The 14995-nt window shown below is 50.2% G+C and overlaps 6 protein-coding genes across 6 annotated transcripts; 4 read left to right on the forward strand and 2 right to left on the reverse strand.

The window, feature by feature from the left end:
• Nucleotides 1-881: 881 nt before the first annotated feature.
• AtWU_09795 (aconitate hydratase) lies at nt 882-3373 on the reverse strand (the record flags this gene model as incomplete). Its single annotated transcript, XM_035504901.1, has 3 exons — nt 882-2712; nt 2768-3213; nt 3272-3373. The coding sequence occupies 3 exons, from the start codon at nt 3371-3373 to the stop codon at nt 882-884; spliced, it is 2379 nt and encodes a 792-aa protein (XP_035360794.1).
• A 328-nt stretch (nt 3374-3701) lies between these two features.
• AtWU_09796 (RraA family protein) lies at nt 3702-4435 on the forward strand (the record flags this gene model as incomplete). Its single annotated transcript, XM_035504902.1, has 2 exons — nt 3702-3755; nt 3809-4435. 2 exons carry the CDS (start codon nt 3702-3704, stop codon nt 4433-4435), a joined length of 681 nt encoding a protein of 226 aa, XP_035360795.1.
• Nucleotides 4436-4647: 212 nt separating this feature from the next.
• On the reverse strand, nt 4648-7352 carry AtWU_09797 (Zn(II)2Cys6 transcription factor; the record flags this gene model as incomplete). Its single annotated transcript, XM_035504903.1, has 6 exons — nt 4648-4817; nt 4891-5843; nt 5895-6484; nt 6636-7029; nt 7095-7192; nt 7263-7352. 6 exons carry the CDS (start codon nt 7350-7352, stop codon nt 4648-4650), a joined length of 2295 nt encoding a protein of 764 aa, XP_035360796.1.
• Nucleotides 7353-8591: 1239 nt separating this feature from the next.
• AtWU_09798 (amidohydrolase 2) lies at nt 8592-9666 on the forward strand (the record flags this gene model as incomplete). The annotated part of the gene is made up of 3 exons (XM_035504904.1): nt 8592-8673; nt 8748-9444; nt 9498-9666. 3 exons carry the CDS (start codon nt 8592-8594, stop codon nt 9664-9666), a joined length of 948 nt encoding a protein of 315 aa, XP_035360797.1.
• Nucleotides 9667-10227: 561 nt separating this feature from the next.
• AtWU_09799 (Zn(II)2Cys6 transcription factor) lies at nt 10228-12493 on the forward strand (the record flags this gene model as incomplete). The annotated part of the gene is made up of 3 exons (XM_035504905.1): nt 10228-11258; nt 11311-11588; nt 11640-12493. The coding sequence occupies 3 exons, from the start codon at nt 10228-10230 to the stop codon at nt 12491-12493; spliced, it is 2163 nt and encodes a 720-aa protein (XP_035360798.1).
• Nucleotides 12494-13456: 963 nt separating this feature from the next.
• Nucleotides 13457-13963, forward strand: AtWU_09800 (carboxylesterase, type B; the record flags this gene model as incomplete). The annotated part of the gene is made up of 2 exons (XM_035504906.1): nt 13457-13600; nt 13751-13963. 2 exons carry the CDS (start codon nt 13457-13459, stop codon nt 13961-13963), a joined length of 357 nt encoding a protein of 118 aa, XP_035360799.1.
• Between the last annotated feature and the right edge of the window lie 1032 nt (nt 13964-14995).

A 14995-nucleotide genomic window follows, 5' to 3' on the forward strand; every position in this document is an offset into this window, starting at 1 on the left:
CTCAGGCAAAGGGATCTACTAAATACCCCAGGATATCACGGCCGATGCAAACAAACGCATGATCAGTCCACATCTGCAGGTTTGGGGGGTAGCAGCCAATCCAGTTTGGCCGGATGTCATCCGCTGCCAGCCAAGTCTGGGGTATGCGGATCCTGTCCGGGGTATCTCTTGGGTTACTCCGGCTGGCCGGAGCTGTCCATGAGAACCATTCCCTGCGCACTGACATGGTGGTTTTGTGGTACCACCAATGAGGGCGGCGCTTTAGTCGTAATGCTGCTCTTGTGGAACCTCGGGAATAGCATCTAAGACCGGAAAATACGGCATTTATATAGGCGGCTGATATTTGGGCTCAACATACTGCCGAATGTACTTTGCGATCATCTCTAGATACAGTTGTCCCGGAAATTACGTCTAAGCTAGGCTATAGAACGTAATTTCAGTCGTATATTATTCAGTTTATATGCTGAAGAATACCCCTATACTGCCTTCTAGGGTATCCCCGTGGTATCTTTCAAGATCCTCTTTGATGTACTCGCTTAGAGACGCACTAAAACACCTCTGAAGCGTCGTCTAAGATACCTTCTAGGGCACCGGTAAGGCAATCACCTAGATACTTTCTAGATTATAGCCGAGGCCTAGCTCCCGGGGCACTATGTGGGTGCTATGAGACTGCTACGGAGGTGAGCCCTAAAGCAATTGAGAAAGGAAGATTATTACAAGTCCCATATTCCTACTTGAGTAGAGTGCGTTTGAGAGTCTTCCTAAATTGGCTTACTGTGAAGTCCGTTCGGCGAGATGGTGAGTCCAAAAAAAAGAAATTGCCATTTATATATACAAGCTTTCTATACATTTAATCCATTTACTTCTCTAATAAAGAGTCATCAACTATGTACCATGGCCTTAATATGGTTCAAGGCACTGCCAGCCCGAAGCCACGGGAGCTGTCCGGCATGATAGCTGTGGCACAACTCAGCCTCCCAGCTGTCTCCACGGCGCGGAGTAACCCGCATGGTAACATTCTTGCCCGGCTGCAGCTCTCCATCTTCTACACCAATCAGAGTGATGCGATCTCCCTCTTGCACTCGGTCATAGTCAGCAGGATCAGCGAATGTAAGCGGGAGCATTCCCTGCTTCTTTAAGTTCGTCTCGTGGATACGAGCGAAAGACCGAGCTATGATGGCAATGCCACCGAGGAAGCGAGGCTCCAGTGCGGCGTGCTCACGCGAACTGCCCTCACCGTAGTTGTTATCTCCGATGACGCACCAACGAATGGAGCGGTGCTTCAAGTCCCGGGCCACTTCATGAGTAAGCTGGACCTCGTTCGTCAGCGGATGTCTCGTGTGGCCTAGCATCTGCGGGTCGTTGTCTAGGAATGCATTGGTTGCGGTTGTGAGCATGTTGTGGCTGATGTTCTCCAGATGGCCACGATACTTGTACCACGGACCAGCCGGTGAAATATGATCCGTCGTACACTTGCCCTTGACCTTCATCAGCAACTCCATGTCGGTAGCACTTCCGCTCTTCCAAGCTGGGAAGGGCTCCAAGAGCTGTAGTCTGTCGGACTTCTCATCAATGATAACCGAGTAAGAGGAGCCGTCTGACGGGGGCTCTTGGAAGCGATCTGCACCAGGATTGAATGATTGTGGCAACTCTTGGCCTACGGGAGGCGTAAGCCGCAGTGGCTGGGATCCTTCCGCTGAGATACTGTCGGTGACAGGGTTGAAGTCCAGGCGACCAGCATAAGCAAAGGCCGTGACCAGCTCCGGCGACGTGACAAATGAGTGAGTAGCCGGGTTGCTGTCATGGCGACCCACAAAGTTACGGTTGTAGCTGGATATCACCGAGTTCTTCTCTTTCCCGCGAACATCCACATCCTTGCGGTCCCATGACCCGACACATGGTCCGCACGAGCTGCTCAGAACCATAGCACCGGCGTCTTCGAGATCCTTCAGGATACCAGCCTCTTCAGCGGTGGCCCGGATTCTTTCGCTGCCCGGCGAGACCAAGAAAGGAGTTTTGAACTTGGTTATTCCGGCCGCCCGGGCTTGATTGACCAGCTGCCGGGCCTTGTCCAAATCCTCATAGGAACTGTTGGTGCAGCTACCCACCATGGCGTGGCTTAAATTCATTGGCCAATCACTCTCAGCGACCGCAGTAGCCAGCTTTGAAATGGGGTGGGCGAGATCCGGTGTGAATGGGCCGTTGACATGCGGCTCCAGAGTGTTCAAATCGATCTTGATGATTGCGTCATAGTACTCCTCGGAGCCCTTATCGGCGGTGAGCAGAAGGTCTTTGACTGGGCTTGCTGCTCTCACAACATGACCGCGGGAAGTGGCACTCAAATAGCGAGCGATCGCATCCGAGTAAGGGAATATACAAGAAGTCGAACCAATTTCCGCAGACATGTTGCAAATGGTGGCCATAGCTGTCGCGCCCAGAGTCTCCGTACCCGGACCGAAGAATTCAATGATGCGACCTTTCCCGCCAGACACGCCGAGTATTCCGGCCAATTTGCAGATGATGTCTTTTGTTGATGCCCAGCCTTGGAGCTCACCCGTAAGTTCGACTCCAATTACTTTGGGCGCGACCAGCTCCCAAGCCATTCCCGACATAGCGTCGACAGCATCAGCTCCGCCAACGCCAATTCCAAGCATGCCCATTCCACCTGCATTGGGGGTATGGGAATCCGTTCCAATGATCAGACCTCCTGGCCTAAATTCCAAAAACGTCAGTCATGGTAATTGCGGGGCTCATGTGGTAGACATACATCGCATAGTTCTCGAAGATGACAGTATGGATGATTCCAGATCCAGGTTTCCAGAAGCCGATCCCGTACTTCTTCGAAGCGCTACTCAGGAAGTCATATACCTCTGCGTGTTCTGTGGTCGCACGCTGCATATCCTTTTCTGCGCCATTCTCCGAGATTATGAGATGATCGCTGTGCACTGTTGTCGGTACCTGTACGCGCGGAAGGCCTGCGCTGATAAATTGCAGCAAGGCCATTGTTGCGGTCGCATCATGGCAGGCGACTCGGTCGGGGCGCAGCTCCAAAATGGTCTTTCCCCGGGCAATCTTATCAATATTCCAGCGACCGCTTTCCGTGTCCAGTAAATGACTGTATAGGGTCTTTTCGGCTAGTGTGAGCGGGCGGTTTGATCCCTGCTTAATCGCTTCGATGGCACGAATCTGTTTGGCGTAGTGAACACCCAGAATCTGGCCAATGGTCAATATTAGCGTCAGGTACTCTGTGTTCAGATTGAGGCGCACTGACTGGGTTACCTGAAACGGTTGTCGCATAGTTCCGGGCTCCGTTCAGAGAGAGCGGTCGGTATGATACTTTCAGCATCGGTAACCTCTGGCGACATCGCTGCATTGTGCTGACTTGAGTATAGAGATACGAGTATCAACCATTGAGGAAAAGGAAGTTACAAAGGATATCCTCGAATTCGATCGCAGATTGCGTAGGTCAAGCTCTGTCTCCGGCCGAGGCAAAAGGGCAGGACTACTCCGGATCCAGCTTCGGAGCTATCCGAACAATGTAAGAGCATCTGCCCCGGGCTACTCCAGAATGCGGGATGGCCCGTCGGATGGTCCGATTGTCTCCCCGCTTTTGTAAGCTGGACCGTTACCATCTACCTTCTGGGGTCACCGTCTTGCCCATTTGCATCCCGTACTATCGAATCAATCGTGAACAAGTAGACATGGCTGTCAGACCAAACGTCCTCAGCGCGTTGCGGCGCTTCACCTCCTGTGATGTAAGTCATACCGTTCAGCACGACTCTGGCTTGAGCTCAACTAATCCCTTCAGGTCGGCGACGCCCTCGTCAAGCTCGGAGTCTCTCAGGGCGGCTATTTATCCGGCCTCAAAATGTACTCCCCGGATTTCATGTCACCCACAGCAAAGTTCCTTGGCCCGGCATACACAGTGAAAATGGTGCATGCCTCGGACAAGGTTTCGCCAACGCCCAAGGTTCATTTCGCCGATGCCATCCCCAAAGACAGCGTTGTTTTTGTGTCACAACCGAAAGGCTTGATCAGTGCTTGTTGGGGAGGACTCATGAGCACTCGGGCTCAGAAACGTGGTGCCGCCGGAGTTATCATTGATGGCAAATTTCGCGATATCAATGAACACCGGGAGCTGGGAATGACCCTGTTTGCGCGCGGCATTAGCATTCTGGGATCCAACTCTTTCACTCGTTCTTCTGAATTGGATGTACCAGTTACCTACGAGAATTCAGAGAATGGGGGGCAGGTTGTTATTAATCCTGGTGATTATATCCTTGGAGATGCGGACGGGGTGGTTGTCGTTCCGCCTGAGAAGGCAGAAGAGTGCGTGCGCCTCTGCCAGGAACGCTTTGATATTGATGAGGAGACACGGCGTTGCCTGGAACAGGGTGATGAAATAGGGAGCACTATCAAGAGGCTGAGGAAATAAGCTAGTCGTGAGTTCCAGCTTGTTTTGAGGGACTGTATTGTCCTTCTCGCAGGCTTGTGAATAGCCTTGAAGTGAATATTGGTGCCTCTATGGATTGTATCGGAATGTATAGTATATGAGACACACTGTGGTATTCGTTTTATATAGTTTGTCGGCTCCGATCGACAAAAGCCTTGTGATGGGGGTGACGGTGGTAATAGACTGGTGTGCTTTCACAAGGCCGCTGTGCCTGAGAATGGGTCCCAGCCCCAGTCTCCACGGATAAATTCGGCGAGGAAGCTCTCCATCGCAGAGTCAATGGAATATGTGTCAGTAACATCCATGCCATTCGGGTTGGGAAATAACAACCCAGATTCTCCCAAGCCAAGATCCATATGGTCTCCTAAACAAGCAGAGGCATTAGCACCAAAGTGAATAGTACGCCCGTGGATGTAAGTTAGGCCGAAAATCCTCACCTGTAGAGTCATGAAACCCCGCATTGGGGAGACCACCTAGCCCTTCAGGGTGGTGGGATGAGTCTTCCGTTAGTTGAATGCTCGAATTATTAGGAAATCCTGGAACCAAATTGGAATGGTCTAGATCAGGTTGACAGCCAATCTCAGCATGTTGTGTGTGTAGTGAACCCCGCATTTTTGATGTAGAGGTCTGAGTACGGCTTAACTGCCGTATAGTAAGGTCGACCATCTTGTCGAAGCTTCCCTTGCCATTACGTACAGAAGGCCACCACTGACCACCGATACTGAGGAGGTTGGAACAGGTGCGCAGATCCTTCAATACCTCCGCGAACGGGGTGGTGGCCTGGAGAGAGGGTGATGCCCAGATGCAGTAGATCAGTGTCGCGCCCGAGGAAAATATACCGTGAATGTTTCGCCAGTTGTATAATAGCTGTTCCTCTGAACTTAGATGATCGTATATGCGTAATTTTCGACTGCAACTTTGATAGCACTGTTTTAAAGCACTTGGCGATGGCGAACGGAATGCTTGGGAAGGTTGAAAAAGGAGCGTCACTGCTGAGTGGTACAAAATCTCCAACCTGAGTTTCTCATGCTCAACGCTTTTTCTGTCCTCTTCTCGGTCAGTCGGCGGTTGTATGAGAGATGTCTCGGTTAACCATGCGTCAAGGTCAAGCTTGATCTGTGCCTGATGATTTTCAAGGTCATTCGGCCACACGAGCGGGCGAAGCTGTTTGGGTAAATGATAGAAAAGGAGCTTTATCTCAGTTATGTACTGATCCAGTCTGAAACGACGAATGGACATTGTCATATGGGCGGACGATGGCGCTGAAACATGGAGTTTGCAATTTCCAATCATAGACAATTCTTCAGTGACATCTTCTACTTCGGGGCGTTGCATATCAAAGGTTTCATCCCTAATACCTAAAGGACGGCCTTGGATGGTGGCTATTGTTCTATGACGTTGTTAGGCTCGAGCGCATCGGGGAACATGGATGATTCCATACCGATCAAGGGAGTATGTTGTATAAAATATCAGTCTCTTGACAGCCAGAGACGTTCTGGAAATGCCTGTAGACGGGCTAGGTTCTCGATGAAGGCCCAAGTCAATGCAATGCGACATTGCTATATGTGCCAGTGTCCAAATATTGAGGCCAGCCGGGCAGATCATGCTATGAATCGCCAAGAGTAATATACCCTGCAGAGATGTCACTGACACAGAGGAGAAGCAACTGGATGTTTCTGCTAAGGCCATTCTGTAGAATTTTGTCGGAGAGTAATCAAAGCTCTTCTTGCGCGTTAGTACGGTCGCTGCCAGAGAGAAGACCATGAAGACATGAAACACGGCTGTAAATACTGATATCGGCGTACACGGTTTGCCGCTTTCATGATCAGCCATGCCATTGTACTCGAAGGGTTCCAGGCCTTCCATCCACCCGTTGCTATCGTATTGGCCCGTGGGTTCCATCTGTGTGCTCCCATACAATGCCAAATACGCATTGACTAGCGAAGGCGCATGGAGAACGGGGTAGTCAATATGTATATGTTGGAAGTAGACGGCAAGTAAGATTTCAGCTTCCTCGGGGGGAGGGAGTTCCTATACATATGAGAAGCGTGGCCGGAAACCGAGGGGAGCGACAGACCCTTGTTAAGCTCTGGTACAGAGAGCGATAGCCTTGTTTCAAGGCTTGGGAGATTGAATGCCTCCCATACTTGCTGGTTTCACAATTGGATGATGGACTGGATACCTGTATATCTCTATCCACTCCAAGGAGCTTCGTGAACAGCAGTCCTGAGGAAGAACCCATGTAGTGCTGTTGTCGGGAATCTGAATGTAAGGACAGCATCCCAAATGCATTTGCCACAGAAGATGCTTCTGCACGTGGGGTCTGGTCAGATTCTGGGTCCTCGACTAAGTTGTATGGTCGTTTTCTTGTGGCTGGCTTGTCGCGACTCTGTGTCTCAGTCTCCAGCATAGTAGTGACAGCATTGCCACAATCGGAAACCTCCGAGCTAGACTGCAATGTCAATTCATTCTCACCCAAATTCACGGATGGCCCCTTGGTCAGGTCGAAGTCCGGGTCCAGAATTTTGATCTGTTGTTCGAGCCATGTGAGTCTGGCACGACATTGCGCGATGAAACTGGGACATCACAGGACAATTAGTGCGGCTGAGGGCACAGAAGCCACGGATGGAGGAGATCTTACTCGCGAGGAATCGAAATATCACGGTTCCGACCATCAACATCGATACAAGGGACCCTCGCTCGCGCGCAATTGCTACATGCGGGGATGCCGCCATCACACTCCGGGGAAGGTAATTAGCAAAGATGCGCAGTCACAAGCTTGGCAGCATGAACATGAACGTGGGCCAACCTTGACGCGTTTAGCTCGACACCGACGACAGGCAATCCGGACTTTCTTCGGAGCAGGAGACCCCGGGCGCTCTATGTCTCGGGGACTCATCTTGAAGAATTGCGAGATGATGTGTGCAAAAGCACGATGAAACAGCGTAACGGCAACATGCGACCGGTCGGATTTGTGGGGAAAAGCGGAATGCCGGGGGCGGCGGGTGACTTTGGACTCGGTCGTCGGCACATGATTTACTCCACAACCGTTTTGGTTCCTGCTTCTTTTCTCTTCTTCCCTTGCAAACCCTTTATAACTTCAATGTGTGATACTAATAACCACGATGTATGTTTTGCTTGCTTCTCCTTTCTTGACTGATATTGCCGTCAAGTTTCTAGTGCCTAGTCATTTTCCTTTATGCGAAACTATATGTATCGAGTACTGTTAGTGGATAGTATGAACCTGCTAGGTGCGCTGATCAAAAGTTTGGATAAGTAATGAAAAGAAATATCTAGAATAAACCTAGTATACAGTAGCAATGCTATAATGATTTTAACATTCAACATGTTTAACTCAGGGAGGAATTGATGACATCTCAAAGTTGAAACTGTATCAATGTCGCCACTCTGCGGGCTCAGCCTCGAGCATCCTCAGAACATGTTGAGGGTATCAATAGCGATTTCTCTAAGCGCAGATATCATATCTGAAATATAGACAACGCCTAATTTATAATCTAGAGTGGCATGCAGAGTAAAGCAATATGCAGACTTGCCAATTCGTGGCCTTCAATATGGTAGGGACTCAAAGGGGTAGGTGACAGACTTGGAGCCTTCAGCTGCAGAAATGATGATATTCTCTAGCTTACTGTAGCAGGCGCCACTTTTCTCAATGCACCAGATTGACAGGAGTTTATATGTTCCTGAAATGCATGTCCGACGGCCTCCAGCGCTGCATATCATCTGCAGATCAGACCTAACCGCAGATACCAGATTCTTACGGTGCTAACACTAAACCGGAAGATACTACAGCCAGGAGGATCGGGGAGGCCAATCTCTCGTCCAATTATCACAAGAAAAGTCTTTATTAGGACAAGATTGCAGATCACAACCAACATGGTATTGAGGGGAGATTGTATGTTGTGTTGCATGAGACCCCGAGTACATGCCAGGGTCGCTCCGGCTGCCGTTGGGACCCGGAGTAACCCGCGATCCCGAAATGGATCCGTATACAGACAAGGCGAGCCGATCAGACTTACAAATATGAAATAACGTGTAGCTCCCAGGTCCCTTTCAATGTATTTGTTCCCTCGATGTTCCTCGAAGGTATCAGATTTGCTAAACTCTTCCGAAGCCCATCATGACCGTCGAACACCAACCATGCCCAGAACCGGTGCTGTTTCCAAATGGTGGCTGGGACGTCCACCACCACATATTCGAGCGTATGATTCTGGACTCCACTCATAAGCTTAACACTCTACTAAGTAACATCATACTGATGCGATCGTATGTGTAGCGGCGAAATTCGCCTACGCCCCTGACAGACATCTCACACCACCACCCGCGACCGTCGAGCAATTTCTCGCCTTCAAAAACAAGATTGGGATCACCAATTCCGTTCTCACGCATGGTTTATCATACGGGTCAGACTGTACATCTCTCAAAACATTTGTCCGCGAATTAGGGGAGTCGGGAACGAGGGGTATTGGAGTCATTGACCCAGAGACGACAACACCAGAGGAGCTCCAGGAAATGCACGCAAGGGGCATCCGAGGTATTCGAGTCAACTTGTACCAATACCAGGCAATGCACGATGCGGAACGGCAGAAACAAGCTTTGCGTGCCCACATCAGAGCTATTAAGCCACAATGTCCAGGATGGAGTATAGCATTCACTCATGTGCATCCCGAGTTCTGGGGAGAGCTGAAACCTATTATCGAGGAGGAGATGGGATCCTCTAGCCTCCATCTGGTCACTGATCACTTTGCATTGCTCAAGGCCGCTAGTATGCTGCCTGCAGAGTATGAGGGAGATATCACGCGACAGCCCGGATTTAGGGAAATCATGGATCTGGTCCGTTCTGGGCTTCTCTACGTGAAACTTAGCGCTCCATACCGCGTAAGTCATGAAGCACCGCGGTATGCAGACGTGAAGCCACTGGTGCGCGCTTATGTGGATGCCAACCCGCGACAGATCCTTTGGGGAAGCGACTGGTGAGGATTTTAGAATAAGCACTATCATGATTCGCTGCTAACATTGGTTCTAGGCCTCATACCCCGCATATGAGGGTTCGTACGCGTGAAGAAGCATTGACAGAGACCCCATATCTGGTCATCGATGACGCGGAATGGCTGAAGAGCTTGCGGTCCTGGGTTAGTGCAGAAGAGTGGCAGGCGATAATGGTGTCCAACCCCACAAGACTGTATAACTGGTAAAGCTGCGTTTTATTGCGACGGTAGAAAATGAGAGTATGGCGGTTATGCCACATGATAGATAACTATAACCTCTTATTGAACTACGTAGAGCTCGTCGATGCTCAACCTCAGCAGGCGTACACAACAAAACAGGGGATCGGAAGAGCCGTGACACGCTTAATCCATTTTGGGAATAGCTCGTCTTCGGGATTCAAAGGTATCTCCGACGTCCGACTTCCGACCGTCGAAAAGGTCCACCTTTTGCAGGTCACATTGTCCTGAAGAAGATAGTCTCATTTCTGGTCCGTGATTTAGTATATATCTGCCAACGTAACCTATTTTCCCTTCGATGGTACCCGTGCTGTGAAACCTCCATCTAATCTTTGGAGCAATTATTCTGTCTTATCAAAATGGATACAAGGGGGACTGACGATCGTCATCAAGCGGGTCCCCAACCAACAGACGCGGCTTGGGATCCGAGTCCATCTCAATCCTCCACTACCGGGCTTGGCGCAACGCAATCCCTCTTAAATATTTCTCCAGACCATTGCTGCCTCATGAAATACAACCTTAACACGCACAATGTCGGCCTCTATGCCCTCTAGCTATCGCTCCCTCAATCTACCAAACTCCCTGCCCCCGTTAAATCAGTCGTGCGAGAGTTGTAGGGCCCTCAAAGTACGCTGTCTGCCGGATCCCAACGTCCCGCGTCAGTGTCAGCGCTGTATCCGCACGAGAAGAACCTGCGTATTTGCCCGCACGCTCCGACGACAGCCACGGAAGAAGACTGGCTCACGAGTGGCCCAGTTGGAAAGGGACGTGCGAGATTTGCGCTCCCTATTACATGACCAGATCCGACCGGATTCAGACCGCGGGGAAGAGGCAGATGATGCCGCGGCCGCTGCCGCAGTTACTGACCCTCCGGGGGCGTCTGGCCGCGACGTAGCGTCCTTGCCCGCCCTCTCATTATCTACGCGCATAGAGCCCCCTAGTGTCCACAATGTCTCTGCTCAGGGTGACTCAGATCAGCACGCTTGGAATCCTCCTACCGAGCCTGCTCCTACCAACAGTAGCCTGACCCTGATGCAGTCGCCAGCTGGCTCTGGGGACGTGGTTGATCGCGGCATCGTATCGCTTGACATGGCGCAAACATTGGTCTCATTCTTCATCAACGAACAGATGCAATTCTACCCTATGGTTGTGCTGCCATCAAACACAACTGCGGAATCATTGCGCAGAACGAGCCCGGTGCTTTTCCTGTCTATTCTAGCTGCTGCCTCATTGACCTTATACCCTCACCTGGCGGAGACTCTGAATGAGGAGATGCTCAAGGTATATGCAGAACGTTTTTTCCTCAGGCAGGAAAAGTCAGTGGAGCTGATTCAATCAATCCTCTTGATGCTTATCTTTTACTTTCCCCCAAAGTCACGTTTGCAGGGTCAATATTACCAATATACACACATTGCGACCACCATGACTCTAGAGCTTGGTATAGCAGCTGGACCAGCGGGACGAAAAAATTATCGTTGTCATGGCGGATATGGTGATTTACCAGCTTCCATACATAGTGCCCAGGCGCGTGCCGTACTGGGTTGCTATCACTTCGCGTCCAAGTATGGACTCTATGATTATCACATAGTTATTACACGACTGACCTAGGCGTAGCATAGGAATTCGAACGCATCGACCGAATATGCTCCGCTTCAATGATGTGATAGACGGGTACATACACCACCTGAGAGAATCTACAATCGGCCTAGATCAGCAACTAGCAACATGGTTTGGCCTTCAGCGGATCGTTGACGATACACTATCCTCACTGGGCCACGACGATACCCTAGTGGATGTTTCCCTTCGTGAGTCGCAGATGCTTCCAATCCTGAATTGGTTCGATTCTCGAATGCTTCATTGGAAGAGGACGACCCCGAAAAACATGCTCACAAGTAAGTCGCATCCGCACATAAATGGAATCCTGCTTATACAATAATCCCCAGCATGGGTGAACCTGGAATATCACCACATGTACCTCGCCATCTACGAACTTGCCGCTGGTGAAAGCTACCGCGACCCCGACGCCCCAACCCGCAAATACTACACCCTCCCACCCTTAGAAGGCGACATGGAAAGACACAAAGCAAACGCACCTATAACGGCTGCACGGGTCCAGATAATAACGAAATGGCTGCTGGCCTCCCACCAGATGCTAGACGCATTCTTAGAGTGCGACACCTCTACCATGCGCAAGCTACCTAACATGACCTACACACGAATGATCCTGGGCATCTCATCCCTACTTCGGATATATCACACGGCCCAATTTGGCCCTCTCGGTGAGGTGGTCTCTTGCCAGATGATGGACGTTGACGGCTACCTGGACCGCGTCGGACAAGCTCTATTACGAGCGAGTGGAGAGCAGAAGTACCGCGTCCCGAGCAAATGGTATCACGTTGTTGCGATCAAGAATAGAGAGTGGTTTGAACAGATGCAGAAACGGATAATTGCTCGCCCGAGTGATACAAATACCTATCTACGCGGCGGAGTTCCTCCACCAGCGTCGGGTGTCCCCATGTTGGACCCTCACCGTGGCCCAGGCTCAGCTGCCATACTACCCTCACTCGGGAGTGGCATGGCGGGTCCCGCATATGCTGAACCATGGTATGTAGACGATGCCGCGGGAAGGGTTGATCCGTCACGGCCTTTCCCTGCTGTGAACGCACCAGTCTTGTATATGGGGCAGATGCAGCCAGTAGAAGGGGATATCGGGGAGAGCGCTTTCCCTTTACCAGTGGGTGACGAACCGTGGCGGTTGAATGAGTCGATGCAAGATAGCGTGCCATTCCCATATTGATGCCGGCAATGTCTTACATTTGGCCTAAACGGTCTAAAGGTTGATGCTAATGACTTACCCAAGATGACCCGTAAATACATGACTGCTACGAACATCTCAATCCTTGGTTAGCGAGGAGAACAATGACAACCCTGTAAAATGTCACGAAGCTCCCCAAGTGCTAACTGTTCTATTCACACTAATACTTTCATGATGATTGAGTTGGAATTTGCATTCAACCCATATATGTAGAAAAGGCCCTCTTAATTCCTGATAACCTTCCAAGTCCGGTAAGGTAAACACTGTGCACTTGGGCTGGGCCTAGTCGCAATGCTTGAATATTTCGTGAGTTGATCATGGTCAAAGGCAACGCGTCCATACTTTCACCAATGGTTACACTTGCTATATTACCCAAGGCGAATCAGTCCATTGCTCAGGATGATTCCTCGTGCTTGATAGGGAATCAAGCTGGAACACGCGGAAGTCGGAAGGAAACCATGACCGACTCCGCAGCCCTCGACAATCCCAGGCTATAATGTCTCCTGAAAGGGGAATAGGTCCGGGTCTCCGCACCATTGCTTAGGCTCAACCTGCTTCATGTCCTAGTATTGATTCCAGGCTTGTTGAATTTAGCATTGTTGAAATTTTAGTGTGGGACGCGTGTGTAGCGTCAGGATTACGTATGTTTGTTCTATTCATGGTTAAATTGCAGTACCTAGGCTGGTGATCATAAGCTTGAAGTCTCTAGATATATTTTATTGGTTGAACCCTTTTCCCCTTACAACTATTGTCAATCGAGCTTTCTTATCTCTATCTGAAAACTGCATATACAAATGCGAGCAACTGTCTTGTTATCGGCCCTGGCGGCATGGACGGCTGCGGCTTCTTCCTCAAACCCCGTTGCCGACACTTCCTATGGTCTCGTGCTGGGTACTTCCTCTAGATAATACATTGACGGGGTCACTGTGAACAACGTCATCCCTCATGCCTGCCCTCCCCGATCTCTCTGCCGAGTCTCCTCATAACAGCTCCGGCAACTATGGCGTTCTGGACATGATATCGGTACCGGCCCTGACCTGGGTGCACGAGGACATCCGCAACTTTGGTGGCAACCCCTACCACATCACTGTCAGTGGCCAATCTGCTTGTTCTTCGTGTGCTAGACATGATGTACAGTTCCCTAGCCAAGGACCTAGGCGTTGTTGGTGTGATTTTTGAAACGGGCGCCCACGGTGTCCGGGACCCCTGATGGGCGGTGCCTCTACCAGCTACCGCCAGAAAGATAACACAGAGAATTTCGGCAAAATCTTCCTCGAAGAACTTAATATGACCATGCTGAACGAGTACTATCGCGATCTCAGCCGCACAGGTACCTGGGACTGGGCCAAGGATTGGACAGCTGGAGGAGCAAAGAGTGACGTCTATACCTACTTCTTGACCCATGCGCCTCCTAACGGAAACGGTGGTGCCTACCATGGCTCAGAGCTGTAATACGCGTTCCACACTCTGCCGTATGCCGATGCCTCTTCTATTTGGACGGAGACGGACTATGCTATTGCGGACGTCCTGAAAAGCTACTGGGTCGATTCTATCAAGAATGGCAACCCTAATGGCGAAAGATTGACCTATTGGCCACCCAGTAAGGAAAATACAACGACCATGTGGCTTGGCGGCTCTTGGGGAGCTGGAAAGGTTGCAGAGCCTGCCCGAATTGATCTAATCCGGAGCTTGTTCAGAGAGAATGTCCAATGGTTTAATACCTCGAGTGGGTCAGAATATGGGGATATAAACAGTGTGAGAGTAAATCAGCTTCAATAGCTTACGTGGTAGCGGTAGATATATTCTTTGGCCTTCAGTCTATAGCCAATGGCAATAGCGGACTTTGCATACGCGTACTGAGTTGAAACAATTTATTCTTATTTCTTTTCTGATCATTAGTCTTAAGAACCTTGTCCCTAATTCTTCCGAAGATGCACGGTCCACGCACAGTATATCTCGTCCTGTATCCAGTAAAAGTGACACAATGGACGTAAGAAAAACCGAGAAAATAAAGAGGAAAAAAAAAAAAAAAAAAACCTGGAACGTAATCGTCAGGGTCGTCAACCCTAAATGGACCCTGAGGGACTAACTAGTAGGCTGCCGCGTAGCCCTCTCCACTCGCCTTCTAATCCGCCCTATTTACCTAATCAAGATTGCTCATACCTCGGTTGTTGGCGCCTGGAAGCCCTGATAAGATGCGATCAGTGGGCGGATGGACCCATGCACGGAAAAGCCGACAGCCGGAGATCGGGGATGCCACCACAACCACATCCGACGTCCGACACAGACTTATCACAATCATAATTGGACCGCGTGGAGGCCGGTACGGAGGCATAAATATTTAGTAACTCCTCGGTTAACTTCCGCTGAGGCCTAATTTTAGCGTTGGTGCTGAAACCTCTTGGCTCAGAGATTGGAACCAGTCCTTGCAGGGATGAACATACTCCATATCCACTTTTTGTGTTTATAAGTAATGTGCAAGAT

The sequence above is a fragment of the Aspergillus tubingensis genome (genome assembly GCF_013340325.1).
Source record: "Aspergillus tubingensis WU-2223L DNA, scaffold_11, whole genome shotgun sequence".
Classification (NCBI taxonomy): domain Eukaryota; kingdom Fungi; phylum Ascomycota; class Eurotiomycetes; order Eurotiales; family Aspergillaceae; genus Aspergillus; species Aspergillus tubingensis.